Here is a 25,425-nt window from a genome sequence, read left to right on the forward strand (position 1 = left end):
TACCTTCATAATAACCACAGATCCTCACAAATGCAGACTTTAATCTAAAACCCATTCCAGATAAAGAAACTGTCAATTTTTCCAGCTGTATTTGTGACAAAAATTAACAGTGATGACATTTTTAGAAAGATTTCAGGAATAAGAATTGAACACAAAACTTTGATCACTTGGTATATTATATGTAACTTCTATGTAACTTGCTATGCTTACCTTGGACCAGCATCCTTCACTCCTGATTCTTCATCTACAATATTAAAAACATCAATTTTAATTTTCAAGCTTACAATATACCTAGTCATTCTGTATCATGAAGACAATACTTGTAGAGACAAAACTTCAGCCCAATTTGATCGGAGAAGTCGTTATCGATTGTTTAAAGCATCTGATTTTGTTTAGGGATTAGATAATCATGCATAGTAAAGTTTGATATTGATAAGGATAGAATGAGTGGAAACAGCAAGTAATCTACCACAGCTAACAGATAGACGTACAATGCTAACCATATTACAGGAATTATATTTTTACAACATTGATACTGCGGTGAATTAACACCCTTTCCTAAATTAATTCCATCAAATCCCTTCAAAGTCGGAATGTGTGGCTTTTAAAGAAGCTCATGACCAAGCCACCACAATGTTTAATTAAATGATATGCTTGAATTTTATGTATGAAGTAAGAACAGCAAAAAGAATGATATACAACAAAACCAGTTATCATATTTGTGTGGGTTATGAATATTCATGCATACCATTGGAAGGCGTGCTGAAGGAGTCCTCACCTGCGTCACCTCTCACTGTAGAAGTTTAAAGAGAGACATGCTAAATATAACCCTTACTACAATAGAACCTGACTAACCATGCATAGCCCCCATCCCTACTACCTTACACACACCTCTTTCAACCTCCCACTACCTTACGCACACCTCTTTCAACCTCCCACTACCTTACGCACACCTCTTTCAACCTCCCACTACCTTACGCACACCTCTTTCAACCTCCCACTACCTTACGCACACCTCTTTCAACCTCCCACTACCTTACGCACACCTCTTTCAACCTCCCACTACCTTACGCACACCTCTTTCAACCTCCCACTACCTTACGCACACCTCTTTCAACCTCCCACTACCTTACGCACACCTCTTTCAACCTCCCACTACCTTATGCACACCTCTTTCAACCTCCCACTACCTTACGCACACCTCTTTCAACCTCCCACTACCTTACGCACACCTCTTTCAACCTCCCACTACCTTACGCTCACCTCTTTCAACCTCCCACTACCTTACGCACACCTCTATCAACCTCCCACTACCTTAGCACACCTCTTTCAACCTCCCACTACCTTACGCACACCTCTTTCAACCTCCAACTACCTTACGCACACCTCTATCAACCTCCCACTACCTTAGCACACCTCTTTCAACCTCCCACTACCTTACGCACACCTCTTTCAACCTCCCACTACCTTACGCACACCTCTTTCAACCTCCAACTACCTTACGCACACCTCTTTCAACCTCCCACTACCTTACGCACACCTCTTTCAACCTCCCACTACCTTACGCACACCTCTTTCAACCTTACACACACCTCTTTCAACCTCCCACTACCTTACACACACCTCTTTCAACCTCCATTGACCTCAGCTAGCCAGGCTTGTGACAGTCGGTCAGTCAATAAAGAAACTAAGTATGTATACCTCACACCATGTTTGTATGTTGATTTCATCATTCTATTTATATATCTATATATATATATATATATATATATCATCTATATATTTACCATCATGCCAATTAATGTAATAACAGATATAATTACTTCATTAACTAGGTTATCAGACCACTATTACTATTTCCTCTAGTAAACATACACAATATGTGGTTACCCATAGTTACAAAATATAAGTATAATCTATTCATATAGTTTAAAGCTAGACTGTACTGTTCTGTCACATGAACATGGGATTATTTGTTTCAACTCAGAAGTTTTCATCTGATACAGTAAAACTCTGATAAGTTGAAATCCTTGGGACTTTGTCAATAGTTCAAGGAACATGGGGTATTTGATTAATCAGAGGTCATAAATTGATGGGTACTTATCATCTGTGTATGATTATTATTAAGTTTCAGTAAATGATGTATTCAATACATTATTCTTAGACCAATCAAGTGTATGATTATTATAAAGTTTTGATTGACTTATAACTTTCGTTTGTCTAACAACGGTAAAACACAGTACCAGCATATATTCTGTAGAAAAACGTACTGATAAGGGACCGGTAAATTTCGGCTAACATGACACCTGTTTGACAAATAGAGGGGGAAATATTATGAAGAGGCATGGACAAAAATGAGTTTCAGGAATGCTAGGTATTTTAGGAATGGTGTTTCCAGGAAACTGAGGTTATATAAAAACAGAGTTGGGACCAAACAGTCAATTTAATGAATTGGAGATATCTGAGGAATATAGGTCAGAGTAAGTGGGGTTTTTGCTAATCTTCCAATTTTGGTTTAGATATTGCTTAATCCCATGTCCTTGTGTAATCATATCTAATCACATGTTAAATACATAATTACATTTCTAAAGAATATATCTTTAATTTGCTAATAGAAATTGAAAATGTTGCTTGTTTAAGATATTAATAAGAAAGCTTTCTTGTTAAGAAAAAAAAATAGAAATTAGAAATGAGATACGTTGCTACAGAGATATATTTGGATGCCTAACTGATATTGAAATCTGGTTGCCAAGGTTACCTTTGACGTCAAGTTTACATTGGCATTCCGCGGAGCCCATCTCGTTGCGGGCAACACATCGGTAAAGGCCAGTGTCTGAGGTGAGTGTATCGAAGATCTCGAGATTGTGAGCTCCATCTTCTAGATAAGTCTCATAGTGATCTGTAAGTATGTATAGTTAAAGTTATCTCCCCTGTTGAATGTAACACATTCATAGTTACAGTTGTCTCCCTTGTTGAATGTAATACATTCACTCGAAATCTTTTCTGGGTGAACTTAACATTGTCATTTTTGTAAGCAGTTTATTTTCCATGTTTCATGTTAGATACCTACAGTACTAGGAAATCGAACTAATTTAACTGAAGAGGCACAGTGACTTTGAATTTGACTTAAAGAATACAACCAATATGAAGTAATCCTGGTACTTTTGCAGGTTTTTCTAATTATATATATTAATTTTGCTGAAAAAATATAAGAAATTTCTGACATGGAATTGAGAATAAGAGCTAAGTCACATGGCAGGTGAGATATCAGCTATATTTTTTCAAAACATCACACTTATCTGGTGAAGACTTATAAATCAAAACCGTAATGTCAGAACACACTTGCTAACATAGACACTTACCCGTATTTCTGATTTTCTTGCCATCTTTGTACCAGGTGACTTCAGCAGCAGGATTAGCATCAATAACAACAGACATGGTTGCTATGCTACCAGTGACAATGGCTCCATCTTCCATTTCCTCTATGAACCTGGGTGCACGTTTTGAACCGTGTTCAGGAATGTTGAGCCTTGGACGTGATCCAGCCCCTCCTTCAGCTCCAGGCATGCTCATTGTAGGAATGGACGCCATGGGAACCTCATGATAGGTTCCTTCAAAGTCACCAGACTGGAAATGTTCTGTGACAACCTTGGCCTCTGCACGTTTGTACTTTACCATTGTAACATCGCCTTCAACAATGCAGTCCAGTTGGACATCCATACCCTCCATAACATCAATGGATTGAGGAAGGTGTTTGATGAAGAACGGAGCTGAAACAAAAACAGCAGATTTTAAGGAGCGGAACATTTATGGTTATGAAGTCATGAAGGGGAAACCTTCTCAATTAACCTACGGACTGAAAACCCTAAAAGACTTAGAAAGAAACATATAGGTGTTTGCATCTGTCCTTCCCACTCAAAGTTGTGATAATGATTTAGAATCAGATTCAAGATGTTCATATAAATTTTCAATTTTTCATTTGTATTTTTTAATTTTTTGTTTGTTCTTTTCTCATGTGAAGCAAATGGACATCATTGGTAAATAATAGAAGTCAAAAGCTACAGCAAATATTATTGTTTACTATCAACAGTTGTTAAAAAAAACCGTACAAACAAATGAAAGAAACACTTAGGAAGATAAAAGGATTAATATTTTCTCCACTACATTATGTTATATAGTGAATAGAGGAATGCATTTGGATACTACTAGGAAAAAATAACATATGATATATATTTTTTGAAATATTTATGAATATGAACATGACTGATCAAATTGGACTTGTCCATGTTAACAGTTGATATGTTGTGCATGGTTACAGTGATATTTCCAATAAAAGTTGCCTAAAATAGATTTTGATAAAAAAGATTAAAATTCTGAAAGCAGTACCAATATACAATTATTATTTGGCAGGCTAACATATTTAACCTTTCATTTTTCCAACCATTACAATTTTTAAATTAAGTCTATTGGCATTCTGCCAAGGTTTCTGAAGAATTCAATTTTGAATTGACAAATTTATCCAATTAACTTTACTACATAATACTGAAGTATAACTGGGAAGCCATGAATACATGGTGTTGTCCCTCCGTGCCAGCTTCTTGCAAATAACACGGAAGTATTTTATTGCCAAAGTGTAGGGAACTATGCAGAATTCGCTCTCACCAATTAGTGTTTTATCAATACCATGACAACATACTGTATAGGTGATGTTCTGTATTTACATGGGGCTAAAATGGTGTGGATTTCCAAAAGAACATATAAATTCCTGAAATAAGAGTGCCCGAGAATTCAACAAAAATAACAACAGCTGATGATTTCACAGTCTTATATATACATATGTTTTATTGTGAGGAAAAAATCTTATTTACACCTCTCTCTTCTTTTACATTAAAATTTGAATGAAACAAAAAAATATGTATATATAGATTCTGTTTAGAATAAGCAACAATTCAGAATAAAATTTCTTTCAAATGAAAATCATGTTATTCTAATATTGGCAAGGAGATGCTTGATACTTTCAGATTTTTACTAAATGAAATGTACACTAAGAGATATATGGATCATGTTCAACTTCAAAAGTACTGATCTTTGCAATTCAATTTGAATTTTTTTCACTTTTTTTTTTAAATATTTACTTTAACATTGGTAGCACTGTAACACACACGTTTATCTAAAAATAAGACCATAACATTTTTGTGATCCAAGATTCCACATGCTTCAGGAGAAATTCTTGAGCATGCAGGTGTGAGGTTAAGCATTTTAGTGAGAAGTTACTGCTCAAACAAGTCGCTGCATTCCAATCAAAGAGGAGTATCACCCACACCAACCATAATGGTACAATCTCTATCACTGAAAAGTGAAGACCAATCCACCCAGATCTCAAATCTCGAGCTATTGAACCGTGACCGTAATGGAACAATCTCTATCACTGAAAAGTGAAGCTCAATCCACCCATGTAGGGTTGACAGATCTCAAATCTCGAGCTATTGAACCGTGACCATTTATTCAAAGAATAAAAATTAGTACCAGATTTTTTTTTCATTAATCCAAGAATTCCACACTTTATTTTTTACAAAGTACAGGTACCAGAGTCCCAAAAATAAACAGAAATTCAAGACAAAAATCTCAATTAAATATTTTGTGTTACGTTTGATCAAGCTAACAAAACTTTACACCAAAAAGTAACATCTTCCTATCCTCAGTGTTGAATTGATGAAGCTTCAGACATAAACAGGCTTGTTATAACAAATCCTACAGCTGATTTTAATGTAAAATTCCAGTGCTGAGGCAGATGCAGCCTGATAAGAGAACACATAAGTAGTATTCTCTCCAGTCGTCTTTGGCATTCCACAGTGAAAATATTTAAATTACTTTACACATGCAATGGCTGGAATGTTCAAGGTCACAGTTCAGAGAAAAAGAATTTGCAAACATGAAAATTGTAACAAGAAGTTTTGTGTTTGAAAGTTTTCAGGACATGAACTGTGAAATTAAACAGCTTAAATAAAGAAAAGTGAAAATAAATGCATCAGCATTCCATTTACACATACAAAGTCTAATTCATCTTCTAGAATTCCAGGACTAGATTTGGCAAGCATTAAAGCAACTCATTGAGCAAAAACTACAAAAAATCCTTTTAAACAAAATTTACCTTCCATGCATAAACTAATACTACTAGTATGTGAAATGAAGTTTTACTATAAATTTAAATGAAATATATCCAGTAACCATGGTTACTAATAAACAGTATCATTAAGACTAGATTTTATAATTAATAACCTTCTAACTAAGGAGTTAATTTGTTTAATATATACACTATGTTATCATGAGTCTATAACATAAAATATATCTACATATTAAATATTCATAACTTTTGTGAATTTAATTTAAATATTAATATATATATATACCATAGCCTTGTTGTAACTCATCTGTAAAGGGGAAACACACCGACTTTTACGCCTCGAACAAATTAAGGTTAATTCAGTCAAAGCTATTGAAATTATTCTTGATATAACCTAAAGGATTAAGATATTATTACATTATTTAAAAAAAAAGAACATTTTAATCTTCATTGGATTATTAAGGGAACTGCAAATAAGTATCAGTCCCTTAAAATGCACAATTAAAATTGTTTATTACATAAGTTGAAATGGATAAGAAAAAACCTGATGAAAGCAACACATCAATATTGTTAATTGAATGATTGATTAAGATGTAAACAAACATTTTGTACCATATAAGGACTGTTTTCAATTAATATCAATGGAATGTATTAGCAGGATTTTGTAGAACTTAAAAGCCTTGGTTTGCAAAAAACTTTCAAAATGACAACAAAAAACTGTCAAGACAAGGGAGATCACTCCACACAAATAGGCAGAAATTCAATTCAGTTCACACTCTGCCATATCACAATATTGCTAGATTGTGTATATGTTTTACTGACCTGCTGCTCTCTGGGCTGCCTCTGTAGTTACCTCCCTAAAAATACAAAATACAAGAACATTAGTAAGTCTCCTGAACAGTGTAGGAAGATTAAGGGAGGGGATGAAGTATTGAAAGTTGTATAGATTTTAGAGATAGCTTTTCATGTTTTTTGTCGTTGGATATCAACTTACACATGTTCTTGGATCTGTCAATGACACTGAGATGATCTATCTATTATACATGTAAAATATATTTAGTTTATATTTAGGACATCATCACAAGCCATCAGAAATTAGTAGTAACAGTTAAAAGCTTAAGAGCCTTGATGGCAATGATTTTAATCAAAGTTTACATGTTGAAGCACTTCTCATGGTATAATTCTTGTTCTTGTTTTGCATGCTGCGAATTGTCGGTTTGGTACCGAACGCAATTAATTACCGTTTTCATCAGTGGAGCAGATATATACCTACCTTTCTTTTTCAGATCTTCGTTTATTGACACGAACAATACATCTTGTTTCTGCTTCACCAAGATCATTGGCTGCCTTGGCGATGAACTCTCCCGAGTCGATGACTGTGACGTCATTGACCTCGAGTACGTGTGTGGTCTGTTCGACCTTCACCCTGTGTCTGTAGTCATAAGTTAAGTTTCTGGTGGCCTTGTACCAAGTCACTGTAATATATAGGTAAAGAGTTAAATGCTGGTACACTTCCTATTCTGTGTTACAAATTCTAACATAAGTCAAATTAATTATCGAAGAAAATAAAACGCTGTCACTTCAGCTAAAATACCATAATAGTGAGATTAATGCAAAAATCTATTCATGATAAAATCCAACAAAGTTTAAATTGAGGACTGAAGAAACAGGAGCTTTCTGTATTTGTGTCACGAGTCAGCATCATACAATGATTACAATGAATGGAGAAGAGAACTCTTTCATGCGGGAGGAAGATAATACTTAGTGAAGAGAAACATCAGAGAGGAGAAAGGTCTCTTTTAAAAAGTAGAGAAATCCCTTTTCGAGAGGAAAGAGATCTGTTGTACTGTGGAGAAAAACCTCTTTTTGAGAGCGAGGGATCATTTTTAACCAGGAGAAGTGTTATTTTTATCACTGAAAACATTCACCTTTAGGTTTGGGGTAGCCTTCTACTTCACACTCTAGACGCAGTTTATCCCCTTCGTCTAATTCCACTACCTTTGGCAGGGGTTCAGAAAATCTGGGGGCACGTCCACCCGGTATTTCTATACGTGCACGCTCATAGCGCTGTTCCAATTTCTTTGCAGCTGCAGTTTCAGGGGAGTCTGGTGGTGATCTGGATTTGGACTTGGCTGAAATAATATATCAGTCAGATTAAAAAAATATTATCAAGGGAATGTTACATTTATTATTGAATGTATCATTGTTAGAATTCCACAATGAAGCTATGCTCCACCAGACAGATTACTTTCATTTTTTCTGTAATGATGCTGGGGGGGAGGAAATCCTACCATCTTTGCTTTCCAATCTTATCAAAAAAAATCAGGGAACAAGAAATACAATCAACAGTTTCAAAGGATTTTGATGAGAGTAATCTCCCCTTACCGAGGACTCTTAGGTAGGCAGAACACTTGGTACGTCCAGCGGTGCTCTGGGCTACACAGCTGTATAGTCCGGAGTCGCTAACCCGTGCCGATCTGATGATGAGCTCTGCCGCCCCATCACTATCCGCACCCATAAAGATACGATGCGAGTCCGCTATATCCACCATATCCTTTTGCCTGCAAAATAGATAATAAACAATCAATAGTTATGATTGTGTAAGCTGAAAAAAAAAATTTATACAGATCTGTTCACAAACTCAAGTTCAAGTTTATTCTATTCAGTATTTAAGGCCTACAGGCCAAAAGTACATATTACAGAATAATATTCACATATTTATTTATTTATTTTTTTTTTTCGAATTTGTTCACAAATTGACAATCAATCATGTAATGATTTTAGGTTGTCAGATGGTGGTAACACTCGCCTTCATCAAGGCTGTAAAACCTTCAGTGTTCTTCAATTCATGCCAACATCATGTTTAGTAATTGAAGGAAAACAAAAAAATGTCAGAGAATAGATTTAAATATTTTTCCATTAAAATTTCTGATTATGATACACATATTTTCATGTCTGGGAGAAACAGATTATCATACCATTTGAAGCCAGGCATTGGTTTGCCAATGGCCACACAGGAGAAACTGGCCTCGTCTCCGGCTGTCACAGTCAAGTCATGGATGGGGGTCGTGAAACTTGGCCGGACATAATCCGGACTTCTTGGAACTTCCTCCTCAACATCTGCAAGATGGATTTCATAAATTTCAATATCTAAAGCAAGGCTGATAATTAAGAGTATCAGGGTATAAATTTACCTTATATGTAAATATCCCCTTAATAAAAATTTATGTAAAAGAAATATATTCATGTACACAAGAATAGTAGGGGAGATCACTCTTGCTTACCCAGGACCTGGAGCCGAGCCTGACATGAGGCCTCTCCCTCACTGTTGACGGCTTTACATGTATATCGCCCTGCATCACTGAGCTTGACTGAGTAAAACTCCAGAGCGACCAACCCGTGATTGTTCTGAAATATAAAATGTAAAATTTTCTTTTGCAAGTAAAAACAATTTTTTTTTATTTGTGTAAAAGTATCACAATGATTTAGTAACAGTAACGGTTCTATTTATTATCTAAATATCCACAGAATCATCAATACATTTAAGTGAGTTCTTATTGAATCTAGAATTAGCATCCAGTAAACAGGCACGTCATAATCTGATTTTGCTTTGTTTATTTGTTTGTTTGTTTGTTTCTTGTTTTTCTCTTGAGAGGGAAATTTTAAATTTTACTAAATGATACATAGAATTGTTCTTCTGCTCCTGTTTGTCTATTTTGCCCTTGAATGAGGTTGAAGGTAACACACAGACAACTGATAACCCACCTTCAGAGCATATCTATACTAATGATTCTAAAATTTTATGACATCATCCATGTATGGTGATTTTTTTTTTTTTTTTTTTTTAATTTTTGTTCAAGAGCTCAGGATTCTTACCGTAATCATGTAGTGGTCGTCCCTGGTAACATCAACATCATTATGATATATTATGACCCGAGGGGCAGGTATTCCGGTGAGAGAACACAACATTTTGACATGTGTTCCCACGGTAACTGATTTGTCCTTCAAGGTCGCAGTAAAGTTTGGCTCAGTCTCTATTTTGAAGTGAACAGTTCTTTCTACAAGTCTAGCTTCGTCTGGTACGTAATGTTCAAACAGGAATTCTGACTCCTCGCCTTCTGCTCCTAAAACAGGAAAAAGGACTCAACATCTGCTCATTATAATATATACATATTTCTACGATATGCATAACATTATGTATGTTCTGAAACTTGTTACTATCAAGTTGTAACATGAATTGGGTCCTAATTAAATTGTCTGAATTATCAACAGTGCCAACCTTGTTTAGCACTAACATTGGATAAATCTTATTTTTTTTCTTTTTTTGATCTAAATTAAATGTAATTTGTCACAACTGCTTAAACCATACTGTTGCTAAACTATTGCAGTCCTAGACCTACTTTGGACTCGGAGCTGGGCCTCAGTAGTTGTAGAACTAACGGTATTCACGGCACGACACATGTATTTTCCGGTGTCTTCTGGGAAGGCTTCATGGATGGTTAGAATGCAAGTGCTACCCTCTTTACTGATAGCATAATGTCGACCTGATCGGATCAGTTTACGATCTTTGTACCTAAAATCCATAAATAGATACTGAAGTTATTGTTAAATAAAAGGAGATAAATCTGAAAAAAAAAACAATTATATCAGTGAAACTGATGAGTGCTCCCTGGGAACCACTTTATTAGACACAAAAGTTTAACAAAGGGCAATAATTCTGTGATTAAGGAGTTCCAGGCCCTGAATTTGGTATACTGCACAGTCTCATGATCATAAGTTTAAATACAAGCTAAGCAATGCTCATGACATAAAATGCACTTACCATTCTATTTCTGGATGAGGTTGACCTTTGACCTTACACTCAAGCCGAACAGAGCTGCCCTCTACAATTGTAGTGTCTTGTAACTTTCTGATGAAGACTGGTGGCTCACCACCTTCTGGCATCTTGTCTAAAATTCAATCAGATTGGTGATAAAGGAAAGAGTCTAAGGCCAATGAGAACCATCAGAAGAAACGACAAGTTTCAATGAGTTTAATTTAAATGACAAACTGTTGCAGTTTTTAATCCTACTCACCACTACAAAGAAATCATTTGTTTAATCAGGTAATTCCATATAACAATGTGCTAATGATGAAAATTCTCTGTGATACTAATCAAATATTAATTATAGAAAAAAAAGAAGGTCACCCACCTATGACCTTGAGGTCACATGAACACCAGCTGTGTCCATACTTATTGACTGCTTCACAGCGCCACTGACCAGCGTCCAGAGTTTCAACGCCATGGATGATAAGGCGGTATACACCCTTACTGTGGACAAACTCGAATGCCTCTGATTCATGGACCTCTTCGTTGTTATGGAACCAGGTGACCTCAGGCTCAGGTCGGCATGTCACTATGGTAACAATGTGATGTTATAAATAGAAAAAGTTTGAATGGATAGGTCAATAAATGTTGCTATCATCTTTAAATTTTGTAAATTAATTGATCAACACATTTAGAAAAGGAAAGGTAGCCATGCATAACAGAAAATGATTCAATACAAATATATGCTATAAACTTAAAATCCATTTTCTGTTATTAACAGGCCCTAGTTCTTCACTTAGACAAATATAAGTCCATTAAGATATTGTTATGATATTATGCCTTGGTTAATTAAAATTTTTGTAATTTACTGACCTGTGACTGTAAATTCACAGTTCTCGCCAACATGCTTCACTTGGTCGATGAGTGGAAGGGTGAAGGATGGTGGGATGTTGGAGTCGATCAAACTCAGATCGTAATCATGTTTGGGGTACCTGAAATAAAACACAACACAGATTATATTACAGAGCTGACAAAATATGAACTTAATCCAAATCTAAAATATCAATTCAATCTTGCAGACATACTTGTATTGTGACAGACCTAAGCCTTTACTTGACCATGATTGAGTCTAGATGACATACTTATATTGTGACAGACCTAAGCCCTTACTTGACCATGATTGAGTCTAGATGACATACTTATATTGTGACAGACCTAAGCCCTTACTTGACCATGATTGAGTCTAGATGACATGCTTGTATTGTGACAGACCTAAGCCTTTACTTGACCATGATTTAGTCTACATGACATACTTATATTGTGACAGACCTAAGCCCTTACTTGACCATGATTAAGTCTCGATGACATACTTATATTGTGACAGACCTAAGCCTTTACTTGACCATGATTGAATCTAGATGACATGCTTATATTGTGACAGACCTAAGCCCTTACTTGACCATGATTGAATCTAGATGACATGCTTATATTGTGACAGACCTAAGCCCTTACTTGACCATGATTGAATCTAGATGACATGCTTATATTGTGACAAAGTTAAGACCTTACTTGACCATGATTGAATCTAGATGACATGCTTATAACGTGTGACAAAGTTAAGACCTTATTTAACCATGATTGAATCTAGATGACATGCTTATATTGTGACAGACCTAAGCCTTTACTTGACCATGATTGAATCTAGATGACATGCTTATATTGTGACAGACCTAAGCCCTTACTTGACCATGATTGAATCTAGATGACATGCTTATATTGTGACAGACCTAAGCCCTTACTTGACCATGATTGAATCTAGATGACATGCTTATATTGTGACAAAGTTAAGACCTTACTTGTCCATGATTGAATCTAGATGACATGCTTATAACGTGTGACAAAGTTAAGACCTTATTTAACCATGATTGAATCTAGATGACATGCTTATATTGTGGCAGACCTAAGCCTTTACTTGACCATGATTGAGTCTAGATGACATGCTTATAATGTGACAAAGTTATGACCTTACTTGACCATGATTGAGTCTTGATGACATGCTTATATTGTGACAGACTTGAGCACTTACTTGACCCTAAGGGACTCCAACTCTTCCTTTCTCTTCCTGCGGTGAAGGATTTCCTCTACGGTAAGTTTGCCTGTTGTTGTGTCTTCACCAAGGTCATTGAAAGCCTTACATCTGTACTTCCCAGCGTCCTCAAGGTCAAGGTCACTGATGAAGAGGGACGCATAGTAGTCACTGTAGGTCATGTGATATTTCTTTCCTTCCTGTAGTTCTTCCCCGTCTTTGAACCTGTCAGGGTGTGAAACATCAAAGGTCATATCATTTATGACATTTCCTGAATTTTGAAAATTATGTTGGATAAAATGTTCCTTTCCGTTCTGTTGATTGTCTGCAGTCATTCCATCCATTTCCTCCTCCCAGAATTCAAGATGGCTACAAGTTGCCATATTAACCAATCAAAACTTTAATCCTAATCACAAAAATGTTTGAATTGGATGAGAGCAGAATTTGCTTCTATAGCCAAATATAAACACTGTAATCTTCAGTACCATACCTAGAGATACAGTCAATTTTTGTTGAAGAAACTTTAATCTGGTTTCCATGACAATAGATTTGTTTTTTATGCTTTAATACACCACAGGAGTTTTTTTCTTCAAAGTTTAATGATGCAGAAACTCTTTAAGCACTAGAAGCACACATACTTGGAAGTATTCCATATCACCATCAACATCTACAATTGTCTTCAATTATTCACATTTACATAGGAACTTCAAATTCTGGAATGCTGAAAAGGTTTTTAACCTGAACCTATTATAATCACATTGTTTGGAATGTATTAAGTATTTCAACATGTACTTCAGGAATAAATTGACTCCATTCTCATTCGGTAATCCCAGACAATAGACACCATTCAGATTTTCAAATATTTACACCATAGGACATCAAATCAATGTATTTCACATGTACACGAGGCTATGATTTGAACAGTCCTGAAATTAGGATATCCATTTGAAGTAACTACCAATCATTGTCCTACACCTAACACACAAGCTGGCATACCTGAATCATAGACTCTAACTTATAAATGATGGTAAAATTCCTCCGAACCACCTCAACACCATTCAACATCCAATCAGACAGTAAGAAACTCTGGTCGTCCTCCATCAGCTTCCACTTAACAGATACAAGTACACTCCATCCATAAATTGTATAAAACACTTTTATTTTTTTTATTTTTTTTTAAATCAGCCACAACTATTCCAACTGAGAGGCAAGCAAACTTTTATATCTGGTAAACGATCCCGGTTCAAACAACATATATCATTTTCCATCAATTTTCAAGATACATAAAACCTTTCCTTGTGCAATCTTTGATAGACATAGAGCTGAATACTTGAACAAACAAAACCAAGCCTCTCTGCCAAATACCAGTCTTAATTTCCAAGTAACCCAGCTATCTTTGATACATCTTATGCCAACTATAATGGCTCCCAATCTCGATAATCTCTAAAAGTTCTGAAAATATCTGCTGTCTGTCATATCTCCAGTCGATCACATTACATAATCTTTTCCAATACAAATGCTAGTCTACACAATATCATCAGAAACGATAGATCATAAATTCTTCTTTTTTCCCTTCCTCGCTGTAAAAGAATAGCTTTTTAAAATTGAGACTACAAGAGAAGTGAATGAGGAGCTATATATATCGAGAAATTGCAAGAGAATAGAGACTAAAAAAGAAATTAAGACAAGTAAGTGTTCCTAACAAATAACATGTGTATGTATTGGGGTACAACAAGGGGGAAATTTGACTCCAGTACATTGAAAATAGTGTCCAACCCTCCTACGGATAGAATGAGTGGCCCTTTAAAGCTCCTAGTATCACTAATACCATCTATATGCATGTGGCTGTGTTGCTTTGTAAAAGGATCAAAGAAACATATTCACCCCGTCAAGGGCCCTATTGCAAATCTGCAATCAATCCCCCTTCAATTGTTTATGCACATGTTTTGGTGCCAATCATAAACAATTCCTGGTATATTTCAGACGTTTGGGGTACCTTAGGGATATTCTAGAAACAGTATATTAGTTTCTGACTTAGACTCTGATTGAAAAGAATCCAACTTCTGTGCAAGGTGTCTTTAACTGATTTAATTTAACCACTGCATTAATACCAGACAGAAGGGGAGTGTGAGAAGAACAGGGAGTGAGGTAGGGAGGAGGGAGGGAAAGAGAAGAACAAGGCATGAGAGAGAGAGCGAGGAGGGAAGGGAAAGAGAAGAACAAGGAGTGAGAGAGGGAGAAGGGAGGGAAAGAAAAGAACAAGGAGTGAGGTAGGGAGGAGGGAGAGAAAGAGAAGAACAAGGAGTGAGAGAGGGAGAAGGGAGGGAAAGAGAAGAACAAGGAGTGAGGTAGGGAGGAGGGAGGGAAAGAGAAGAACAAGGAGTGAGAGAGGGAGAAGGGAGGGAAAGAGAAGAACAAGGAGTGAGAGAGGGAGAAGGGAGGGAAAGAGAAGAACAAGGAGTGAGAGAGAGAGCGAGGAGGGAAAGGGAAAGAGAAGAACAAGGAGTGAGAGAGAGAGCGAGGAGGGAAGGGAAAGAGAAGAACAAGGAGTGAGAGAGGGAGAAGGGAGGGAAAGAGAAGAACAAGGAGTGAGAGAGAGAGCGAGGAGGGAAGGGAAAGAGAAGAACAAGGAGTGAGAGAGGGAGGAGGGAGGGAATGAGAAGAACAAGGAGTGAGGTAGGGAGGAGGGAGGGAAAGAGAAGAACAAGGAGTGAGAGAGGGAGAAGGGAGGGAAAGAGAAGAACAAGGAGTGAGAGAGGGAGAAGGGAGGGAAAGAGAAGAACAAGGAGTGAGAGAGGGAGGAGGGAGGGAAAGAGAAGAACAAGGAGTGAGAGAGGGAGGAGGGAGGGAATGAGAAGAACAAGGAGTGAGAGAGGGAGGAGGGAGGGAAAGAGAAGAGAGAGATATTCAGTATGGACACATAATCAATATTGACCGAAAATTATTAATTCATTCAAAGTGATAATAAGCTTGATATGAGAATTAAAGTTGTTATCTAGATAACTTTAAATAATCTAAACAGAACAATATCATTTGAAGGTCACAGAAAATTGACTGATGTTTTATTTACTTCCTACATACTACATATCTTTGTAAATGGTTATGAGCTACTGTTTGTTTTTTTTTCTGATTTTTTTTTCTGATCTTAACAAATCATGTGTATCAACTCATTTTAAAATATCCCACTTGTACAGATGAAGCTTGCTTAATACCTATAGAAGTAAACTGTACGTGTTATTAGAAATTTCAAATTCAAGATCTTGTTGAAAAAATACCCTCCACATATGTAACACTGTAAGACTTTGGACTAATTTAGCCTTTAAACTGAAGTCCATAAATATCCAGAGTCTGAACCATTTAGAATAAAATGGACTGGTCCAAATGATAAAACAGACCGTATGATTTCAGTAATTTAGGGAAGGAAGGTTGATGGTTGGGCAGTTTATGTCAGTACAGACTCACCTCATTAGACAATTCAGACAATGAACAGACCCGAAAATTTAATTTGTATGATATGTCTGTTTTACATTTACCAGATAATGAACAACTAGCCAAGATCTACAACTTCAATGTATTACGATATGTATCTTTGTGTTGAAATAAGTCGCTCAAATGATGCTCATTAATGTTAAAATTCTTATTTTCATGAAGTTTTCATGGACATCATTTTTGAAAAAAAGTTTTCTTTGAAGTGCTTACAGGAAATGTGTTGATTAGTATCAATGTAACAGACATATTATGTTTGACTAAAGCACTATATATTATGATACCGAAAAGGACAAACTCACCATTTGATTCTAGGAGCTGGTTTAGCACTAATCTTGCAAGTCATTTCTATTCTGGAACCTTCAAATCCAGACACATCAGTGAGAGGCTCGCAGAACACAGGGGCATGGGGAGGTAATTCTGTGAATTGTATACGTAGTAAGGTAATTGTTTTGTAAATATGAACAGGCCATAAAAACATGAAAAGTATTCATCATATTTGTAAAATCAATTTCACCTGAAAGAAATTTCCAGCCCAGTTGCCAATGAAAATAATACATAAGAAAAGCTGTTGATACATTAACTTCAAATTCTTTAAAACAATATTTTTATCTTTTTTTTGTTTCATGTTAATAATTCAAATGAAAATATTATAAACATTAAAAAAATTGAAGCCAATTAAGTCTATTTACTTACCCATGATGATGTTCTTAGCGATTACGCCTTGTTCTCCTTCCCGCCTGAAGATGGCACTGTCACGAGATATGCGACCAATTGGAAGGATATCAAGTTCGTCCTCACGATGGCGCTTTCTCTGTTGATAATCCTTGTGATGTTGAGTGGACAGTTTGGTGCCAGTCAGTTTCTTCTCTGTTGCTCCCTATGGATACCAAATACAGGCATACAGATGACCACTTTCAAATTAATCGCACAGTTTATAAGGATTCACCTCATCAAATCTTTCAAAACAAAGCACAAGTAGCATTACACTACAGCACATGGGACATAACCCATTATTACAAGAAACAAATTTGTCACAAAGGGGGACACAGCTCTGTTGTTCAAATTCAGATGGAACTCAGAGGGTTCAATAACCCTACTTACAAGGGAATACCTTTATAGTACAAGGGACATAACTCTTCTGTAAGCAAGACAAAATTCCATTGGAAATGAAACAAATCTTCATAATATTTTTGAAACAGTGATTCAGGATTGTCTCCAGAAATTCTGGTATTTGTCAACATCCTTTCACATCTTACATTAAAATGTTTCCTATCTTCAATTATAATTCTTCATTACATCAAATTAAATAATTCAAAGACGGATTAATTTCTACCAAACTTTCTCTAATGGCCCATAAACTTGCCAATATGTAAACTATATTACAAAAATACTGTAATTCATGGTGAACATAACTAATCTTTATAACATATCATGTAATATCGTTCATATGTTTGAGATAAAAAAAAAAACCTGAGCTCAATACATGTGTGTTCAAAATTATGAAAAAATAAAAATAAAAAAGTTATTGCATCACTCACTGATCATGTTTACGATGAATCTAATGATTTGGGATGATATGCAAATTGAATAAAGATGAGACAAAGGTCAAAGTTCAACCTGAATGGGTATGTAGAAAGGTCTGGAGAGTTATTGCAGACAAACAATCACACAGGTTGAGGATTAGCATAATATATATGTAAATAATCAACAGCAGATATCTACGTCAAAGAGGTCATCAGAGGTCATGGATGTCTTTTCTATGTAAGATTATACAATGAAAAAAAAAATTCCTGATCAACCTTTCAGTAAACCATTAAGATTTAATTAGCTTTATATTCCGTAACTTCACTTAACTGTAACATTGAAATTTAAAAAAAATTAAACTGAGAAATTTAATCATCAATTTAAATGCTGATGTCAATATCAATGTTGAAGGTCAAAGATCGAGGTCAATTGTTCCATCTTCGTTCAGAGGAGAACAAGGTTTACAAACAAACACAGCACATACTTACAGCTTTGACTAATGGCTTAGGTGATGACGAGTCCTCGGACCTCGGCTAAAAAGCAAAAGCCGCGGGAAACCAAAGCATTAACAATCGCCATGACAACAGAATAGAATATAGTGTGGCTCATATCAGAAGCAAAGACAGAGACACTATATACTGACATTCAACTACAGGAAGTCATTGCCTAGGAGACTACTACCACAAAACATGGACAAAAGTCAAGACGGGTGCAAGTTTAAATTATCATTCTGTATGAAAGACAATGATACTGATGAGTTTTATTATAATGTTTCTGTTCATTAATGATCAGTTCTCCTGGTACAGTCAGTAGTGAAGACATTCTTTACTTTATAGCAAATGCATTAGACATTAATTTATGAACCTAGCATGGTTTTGTTAACGACAACAGTAAAGGCATGAATCACTATGTTATAGATGAAGTTACAGGTAAAATTATTATTTATGAGTGCATTATATCAGGTCCAGCTTAAAATATGATAATTAGATGTACATTAGATTTCAAACAGGCAAAATGTTTATCATTTATTACTAATACATAGACAAGGATAGAATGTTTATCAAACATTAATTTATCACTACACATACAAGGATAGAATGTTTATCAACTTAGATTTATCACTACACATACAAGGATAGAATGTTTATCAAACATTAATTTATCACTACACATACAAGGATAGAATGTTTATCAACTTAGATTTATCACTACACATACAAGGATAGAATGTTTATCAAACATTAATTTATCACTACACATACAAGGATAGAATGTTTATCAACTTTAATTTATCACTATACATACAAGGATAGAATGTTTATCAACTTTAATTTATCACTACACATACAAGGATAGAATGTTTATCAACTTAGATTTATTTCTAACACATACAAGATAGAATGTTTATCAAACTTTAATTTATCACTACACATACAAGGATAGAATGTTTATCAACTTTAATTTACCATTAACACATACAAGGACAGAATGTTTATCAACTTTAATTTATTACTAACACACACAAGGATAGAATGTTTATCAACTTTAATTTATCATTAACACATACAAGGATAGAATGTTTATCAACTTTAATTACTAACACATACAATGATAGAATGTTTATCAAACTGATTTAAACACATACAGTGATATGATGAAACTGGAAACCAAAAGTCATACAAGCCATTATAAGGACAAAAATATAATACATCATTAAATGTTTCCCAAAGTTTTGGAAATCAGTAAAAGCGTTTGTTCAGAACAATTCAAGTCGGGAAAGTCAGAGTAAATACTGGAAGGGAAACAGGACAGGTTCTTTTGTTTGATGTTTTGGAAGGGAAAATTCAGATAAAACAAAAGTAACAAGCAAAAATATGTGGTACGTAATTTCATGCATGAATGATGATGATGAAGAATGAAATTTCTGTTTACAATATAAGTAATCATGCCAATGAAAGACCTGTCCCTATGACATCCTAAACCATAAACATTATCAGAGACATAGATATGTTATATATGTCTCTGACATTATGTATGGTGATAGTCCTGTATACTTACATTTAGCCAGGGATGAGCAAAGGCTTCATCAATTGTCATTCTTTTGCTATAAAAAAAAAGAGAAAAGATTTAATATACAAGTAGTTTGAAAATGTAGTTTTCAATATTGATCTCTTCTTTCTAATTTGATAAAACTGATAAAAATTGATGATCATCATTTTGTATAAGATAAAATTCTTTGATTCAATTATACTTTTCACAATGGTTTTTAACAATGTCATGTTTCCGCTAACATCAAGATTTCTAAAGATGTCCTAATAAATTATCTATCAAAGTTAGAAGTGGTTGTCTGACTCTACCTTCGGTCTCTGATAAGCAGTTTGTTGATGAAGTCACGAGCATCATCAGAGATGTTGTCCCATACATCATCAGTGAAATCATAATCTGAGTGGTTTATATTAGTGAATGTTTCCTGGTCATTGTCTCCAGCAAAAGGGGAATATCCACTCAGCCTGCCAATGATGGAGACATTTGAATTCAATTTCTTCTTATTTCACCAGCTTTAACTGTGAAATCTAAATCCATGTAACAAATTTCATTAACACTATCATATTTATGCCAATTCAGCCAATCAAATGATTTCTTATGAACCTATTACAATAAATGAACCAATAGGATACCTTGTTACATAAGTACTTACAGGACATAGGAGACAACTCCAATTGACCACATGTCACTACAGAATGACACTGGTTCAAAGCTGATGATTTCAGGAGCACAAAACTCGGCTGTGCCAAACAAAACCTTGACAGATTTGCCCTCTTCCAATTTCTGGGCGAGTCCAAAGTCAATAAGTTTGATATCACGTGTATCCTTGGTAACACACATAACATTCTCAGGCTGAAACAACAAAACACAAATTTTTATGATTTTTATATGAAAATCACTATTTTTACAGATATTATGTGAGATAATGGTTCTGTAAAGTTTTTAACAAAGTTTGTGTTGCCAAACTCTGCTGACAGGTGCATGATATTTGACTGACCTTGAGGTCAAGATGTATGATGTTCTGTTGGTGCATGTGTCTAACTCCCTGGCAGATCTGTCTCATGTAGACAATGCAGTCCTCTTCTGTAAACTCATAGTCCTGGGCAACAAGGCGATCAAACAGTTCTCCACCAGACAACCTAAAGAGATAAAAGGAGTTCTGAGATTCATACACAAAATTTCAATGAATAGAAATAATTATCAATTAGTTATAACTCCACAGAAGAAGCCATTACTTGACAGATATATTATGAAAATAGGTGAAAATTTCAACATGGAACCAACAGATCTTCCTTGCTTAATCAGATAAATAATATATATTTTACTTACTGATTTTCCAAAATGCAGTATTCCTTTTTTCCAAAATTTTTTTTTAGAGGAAGAAATAGACAAAACCATTGTTCACTGAGAATAAAAATATTCCAAAAGAGAAAGAACAGACTAATAGTAAGAGAGAAACTTACAGCTCCAAGATCATGACCATCTCGCCTGTTTGGTCGAAAGCTTCGTGAAGTTGCATCAGTTTTGGATGATGCAGTTGATTCATGATCTCGATTTCATGTCGCACAAGCTCCTTCTCCTGAGGTCGGCACCGAATAAACTTGGCTGCCCAGTTCTTATCAGTGGCCCTCTCTATGGCACGGTGAACCACACCAAATGCACCTCTGTACAGAAAGGAAAAGCTGCACTATTAATCATATAATTGGATATTTCACAAGTAATGACACAAACTTTTGTGTTCGTTTCGAATGACTTGAAGATTGCTCAATATTTAAGTTAAGGGTTTAGTGGTTTAAATTGTACATAAACAGGATTTTGTCTGTGTCATGTTCTGAAAATTATTTTTAAGAATGGTGTCATAAGCACCCTTGCTGGTATCATTTACACATTTATGAAAAATAAAATCTGTCCAGTTCCTGTGTGATATTGAGCTGTTATGATAAATCCAGATAAGAAGGTTAAACAGGAAGCAAAGCAGACTATGTATTAAACAGAAACAATCAGAATTCACAGATCTTGTACATTAGGGACACATACCGTCCCAGTTCTTCACAGATGATGTATTTGCCGAGGACATCGCCCTTCATTTTGTCCACATTGACATTGGTACCTCTAAAGCTTGAATCGTCTATAATAAAATTGATTATATATCAAAACTTTCCTCATGATTTACCTCCGAAAATAAATATTCAGTTTATATAAGCTTTCTACTATTTATTTGTCTAGGTGAGATCGGCGATAGCCACCTTAAAGCCAAAAAAAATATGTGACTCAATTTATTTACCAGTATGTGACTAAATTTTTTAAAACTTTCACAGCTGTTTGGTTTTTTTGCATAAATACATTAAATAATCAAACAAACAGATTTGGATCTTTCCACAGGATAGAAAAAACTTTGTTTTGTCCATTTTCATCATTTCTGAATTTATGATTATATCATCGGCAACATTTGAAAAAAATTTTCAGGGAAAAGAATATCTAATATAAATGAATGCGGGTACAAATATAATTTTCTCCACAAGTTAAAAACAAAAAAAAATCACATACACAAGTCATCGTAATCCAACTCTGGGGCTTGATCACGCGTTACCACGGCATCCGATTCTTCTCCAGGAAGACTGATTCCAATGAAATTTTCTGCCAGAATACGGAATTTATATTCCTTATGTTCCTCCAAGCATTCCACAGTGCATTGTGGGTGTTTTGATGTCATCGCACGGCGCCATACACCAGTCTGAAGGTCACATTTTTCGATGATGTATCCGGTGACTGGCGATCCACCGTCATCGGCTGGTTCATTCCAGGCAAGTTTTACAGAGTACTTGTTAAAGGATATCACTGTAGGTTTACCACTTGGTGGTTGTGGACGATCTTAAAAGTAAAAAAATTGTACAACAGTGATAATCCTGTCATTGGAGGACATTGATCAGCCTAAATATTCCATGACAAAATTGTTTATAAATTTTTTTTTCCTCTTTAGCCATATTTTAAACATCTTCAAAACTGACAAAAATGTGTAGGTTTGAAAGTACTATCTATTTTTTTTTTTTTTTTTTTATTCAAATTAAGAAAAATTGCCATTTATCAAATATGCTTCAAGAAGGCAAATTGAAGATGTTCTAATGATAAATTTATGTGAAATTCTAGGTAATAACAAACTTACCAATGATTCTGATTGGTATATTGGCAGTGTCACTGCCATGCTTGTTTTTCACTGTGACAGTATACACCCCTGCGTCACTTCTGTCCGAGTCTTGTATCACGAGTGACGTGTGTCGTGGAGTTGTTGTGATGTCTGTACCACGTCCTGCCTCAATTGTCTCCTTGTTAACTGACCAGGTGACCTCAGGGTTGGGTTTGCCGCGGATCTGAACACGCAGCATGATTGTATCGCCCTTACAGATACTTAGGCCATCCAAGTAGCGATCGGGTAGGTCTATTATCTTGGCCGGGACTAGAAAATATGAGATAATCAGCTCCATGTTTATTGTAAATAATATTAAAAAAAAAAATGATATTGAAGAACCAACACTATATGTCTCAGATTGTGGCTAGATTCCTGAATGGATACCAGAGGCATTCTGTAGAGCTCCTTACAATGTGGTAAACATAATGCGAGAATCCTTTATTTTCACTTTACAGTAAACAATATTGAAACAATTTCTTGATACAATTTTTCAAAGATAATTGAACTTCAATTTTAGTATATTTTCTGACTATTGATTACAACAATGTGTAATCACCAATGTTTTCTCATGTCTCTGTGATTTTCTTTATGGAAAGCAAGCATTAGACCAATAGAAGTGCAGAATAGTATCATACCCAACACATCAAGTTTAGCTCGAGTTGTAGCTGATCCACATCGGTTTTTGGCATGACATTCTATATAAGATGTTTCACCTTCCTCCACATTCTTCACAACCATCATGTGAACATTGCCGTCACTTGTGATCTCGTAATTGCGACCTCCGAACACCTCACGGAAGTTGCGGAACCAAGTGACCTCTGGTCTGGGTAGACCGGTGACTTCACAGCTGAACTTTGCCTTATGACCTTCCAAAACACTGATATCCTCAATCTCCTTGGAAAATTTTGGAGCCTCAAGTTCTGCAAAAAGACGGAAAAATGTTATCTTTTCCTTCTTATATAAGTAAGTACAAGCCTGTTTTATCCTCAGTCAGCCCATAAGAAAAGATTTTGGAATATAATTTCTATTCAGTATTTTTTTTTTCCATTTGAAATATGACCACAGAATTATGATATATTATGCACCATGCTATATCATTTAAGGTCCTTAGTTGACTGGATTAAACATACTCTGTTAAACAGAGAACAAAATGCAATACACTAATGAATGGAACACTTACTGAACGATTCACGGCAGTAGAATGGATCGGTAGCTGGAGACGGTTCCCCGAAACCTTCCTTGTTGGCTGCGCGTACACGGAACTGGTATTGTAGTTCTTCGTAAAGATTTTCCACACGATAGTGTGTGTCCTGGATGGGTTCTTTGTTGACCGGTAACCAAGAGAATCCAGAGATGTCCATCCTTTCGAGGAAGTAGCCAGTAAGAGGCGAGCCTCCATCTGATTCTGGTGGTTGCCAAGACAACTCGGCATATTTTGGTCCTATTTCAATCACTTCTGGGGCATTCAAGATAGCTGAGGGTTTTTCTGTTAAATCAATGTAAACTCAATAAAGATGTCATCAAATTATCATATAAAAATTCTCAAAACAACATTATTTCCTTTTTGGATTTTAAAACCAAACTGTCATTTATGAAATGTCAGATAAACAGAGTGCTATCAAATAGAGACAAGAAAAAGTTGATGTAGCTTTAAAATATTGCTTATTTGTTAAAATATTAAACATATTCATTATATACTATAAATTATTTACATATTTTCAATGTTATTTTACAATATCTAAAAGTATGTCGAAAAAACGATAGATTCTCAATACACTTTTTGTACAACAAAATCACTTTTTATCCCCAAAACTTTCCTGAAACGTGTAAAAACAACAACAAAACCACACAACACACTAGTACATGCTTACTCATGCACGACTGGGATATATATGTCTATATTATACCTACCCTGCATACTTACTTAAACTTTTAAAAGAACATAAAACATGCACAAAACATTTAAACTGAAAATATAAATCACCATACTGAGAGGCAAGACATAAAAATGAAATATTAAACAAAATACAATACTTCTAAAAAGAAAAAACCACATTGATACCATACAATACAGCGTTGCATTCAGATATAATAAAGTTGAGAAATGAACCAGATGTTGTGTCCTGGACAAGATGCTTTATTTTGGTTGTATACTTTAGATG

General features: G+C 35.2%; 2 protein-coding genes across 5 annotated transcripts in view; both read right to left on the bottom strand.

The window, feature by feature from the left end:
• The window catches only part of LOC132544626 (myosin light chain kinase, smooth muscle-like), a 111,247-nt gene extending 102,075 nt beyond the window's left edge, over positions 1-9,172 (bottom strand). For 3 of the 4 annotated variants that reach the window (XM_060208265.1, XM_060208271.1, XM_060208248.1), the window contains exons 1-9: positions 9,103-9,172; positions 8,510-8,685; positions 8,053-8,256; positions 7,398-7,599; positions 6,947-6,981; positions 3,363-3,770; positions 2,759-2,899; positions 749-793; positions 211-244 (exon numbers count right to left, since the gene is read on the bottom strand). In XM_060208265.1, the coding sequence (XP_060064248.1) occupies positions 211-244; positions 749-793; positions 2,759-2,899; positions 3,363-3,770; positions 6,947-6,981; positions 7,398-7,599; positions 8,053-8,256; positions 8,510-8,685; positions 9,103-9,119 (1,262 nt within the window). In that variant the 5' untranslated portion in view covers positions 9,120-9,172. The remainder of the gene's footprint in view (positions 1-210; positions 245-748; positions 794-2,758; positions 2,900-3,362; positions 3,771-6,946; positions 6,982-7,397; positions 7,600-8,052; positions 8,257-8,509; positions 8,686-9,102) is intronic. The other variant, XM_060208256.1, reaches the window with a different exon arrangement.
• Positions 9,150-20,127, bottom strand: LOC132544772 (myosin light chain kinase, smooth muscle-like; the record flags this gene model as incomplete). The annotated part of the gene is made up of 11 exons (XM_060208424.1): positions 20,089-20,127; positions 17,200-17,383; positions 16,806-16,923; positions 13,018-13,242; positions 11,805-11,923; positions 11,317-11,520; positions 10,947-11,073; positions 10,525-10,697; positions 10,001-10,248; positions 9,409-9,532; positions 9,150-9,244 (listed from the first exon to the last, which is right to left on the bottom strand). Coding segments are annotated over exons 1-11 (1,656 nt in total), but the record flags the coding sequence as incomplete, so codon positions are not given.
• Between the last annotated feature and the right edge of the window lie 5,298 nt (positions 20,128-25,425).

This window comes from Ylistrum balloti, unplaced genomic scaffold (genome assembly GCF_031769215.1).
Source record: "Ylistrum balloti isolate Yb309-2 unplaced genomic scaffold, AGI_CSIRO_Ybal_v1 Utg369590, whole genome shotgun sequence".
In the NCBI taxonomy this organism is placed as follows: domain Eukaryota; kingdom Metazoa; phylum Mollusca; class Bivalvia; order Pectinida; family Pectinidae; genus Ylistrum; species Ylistrum balloti.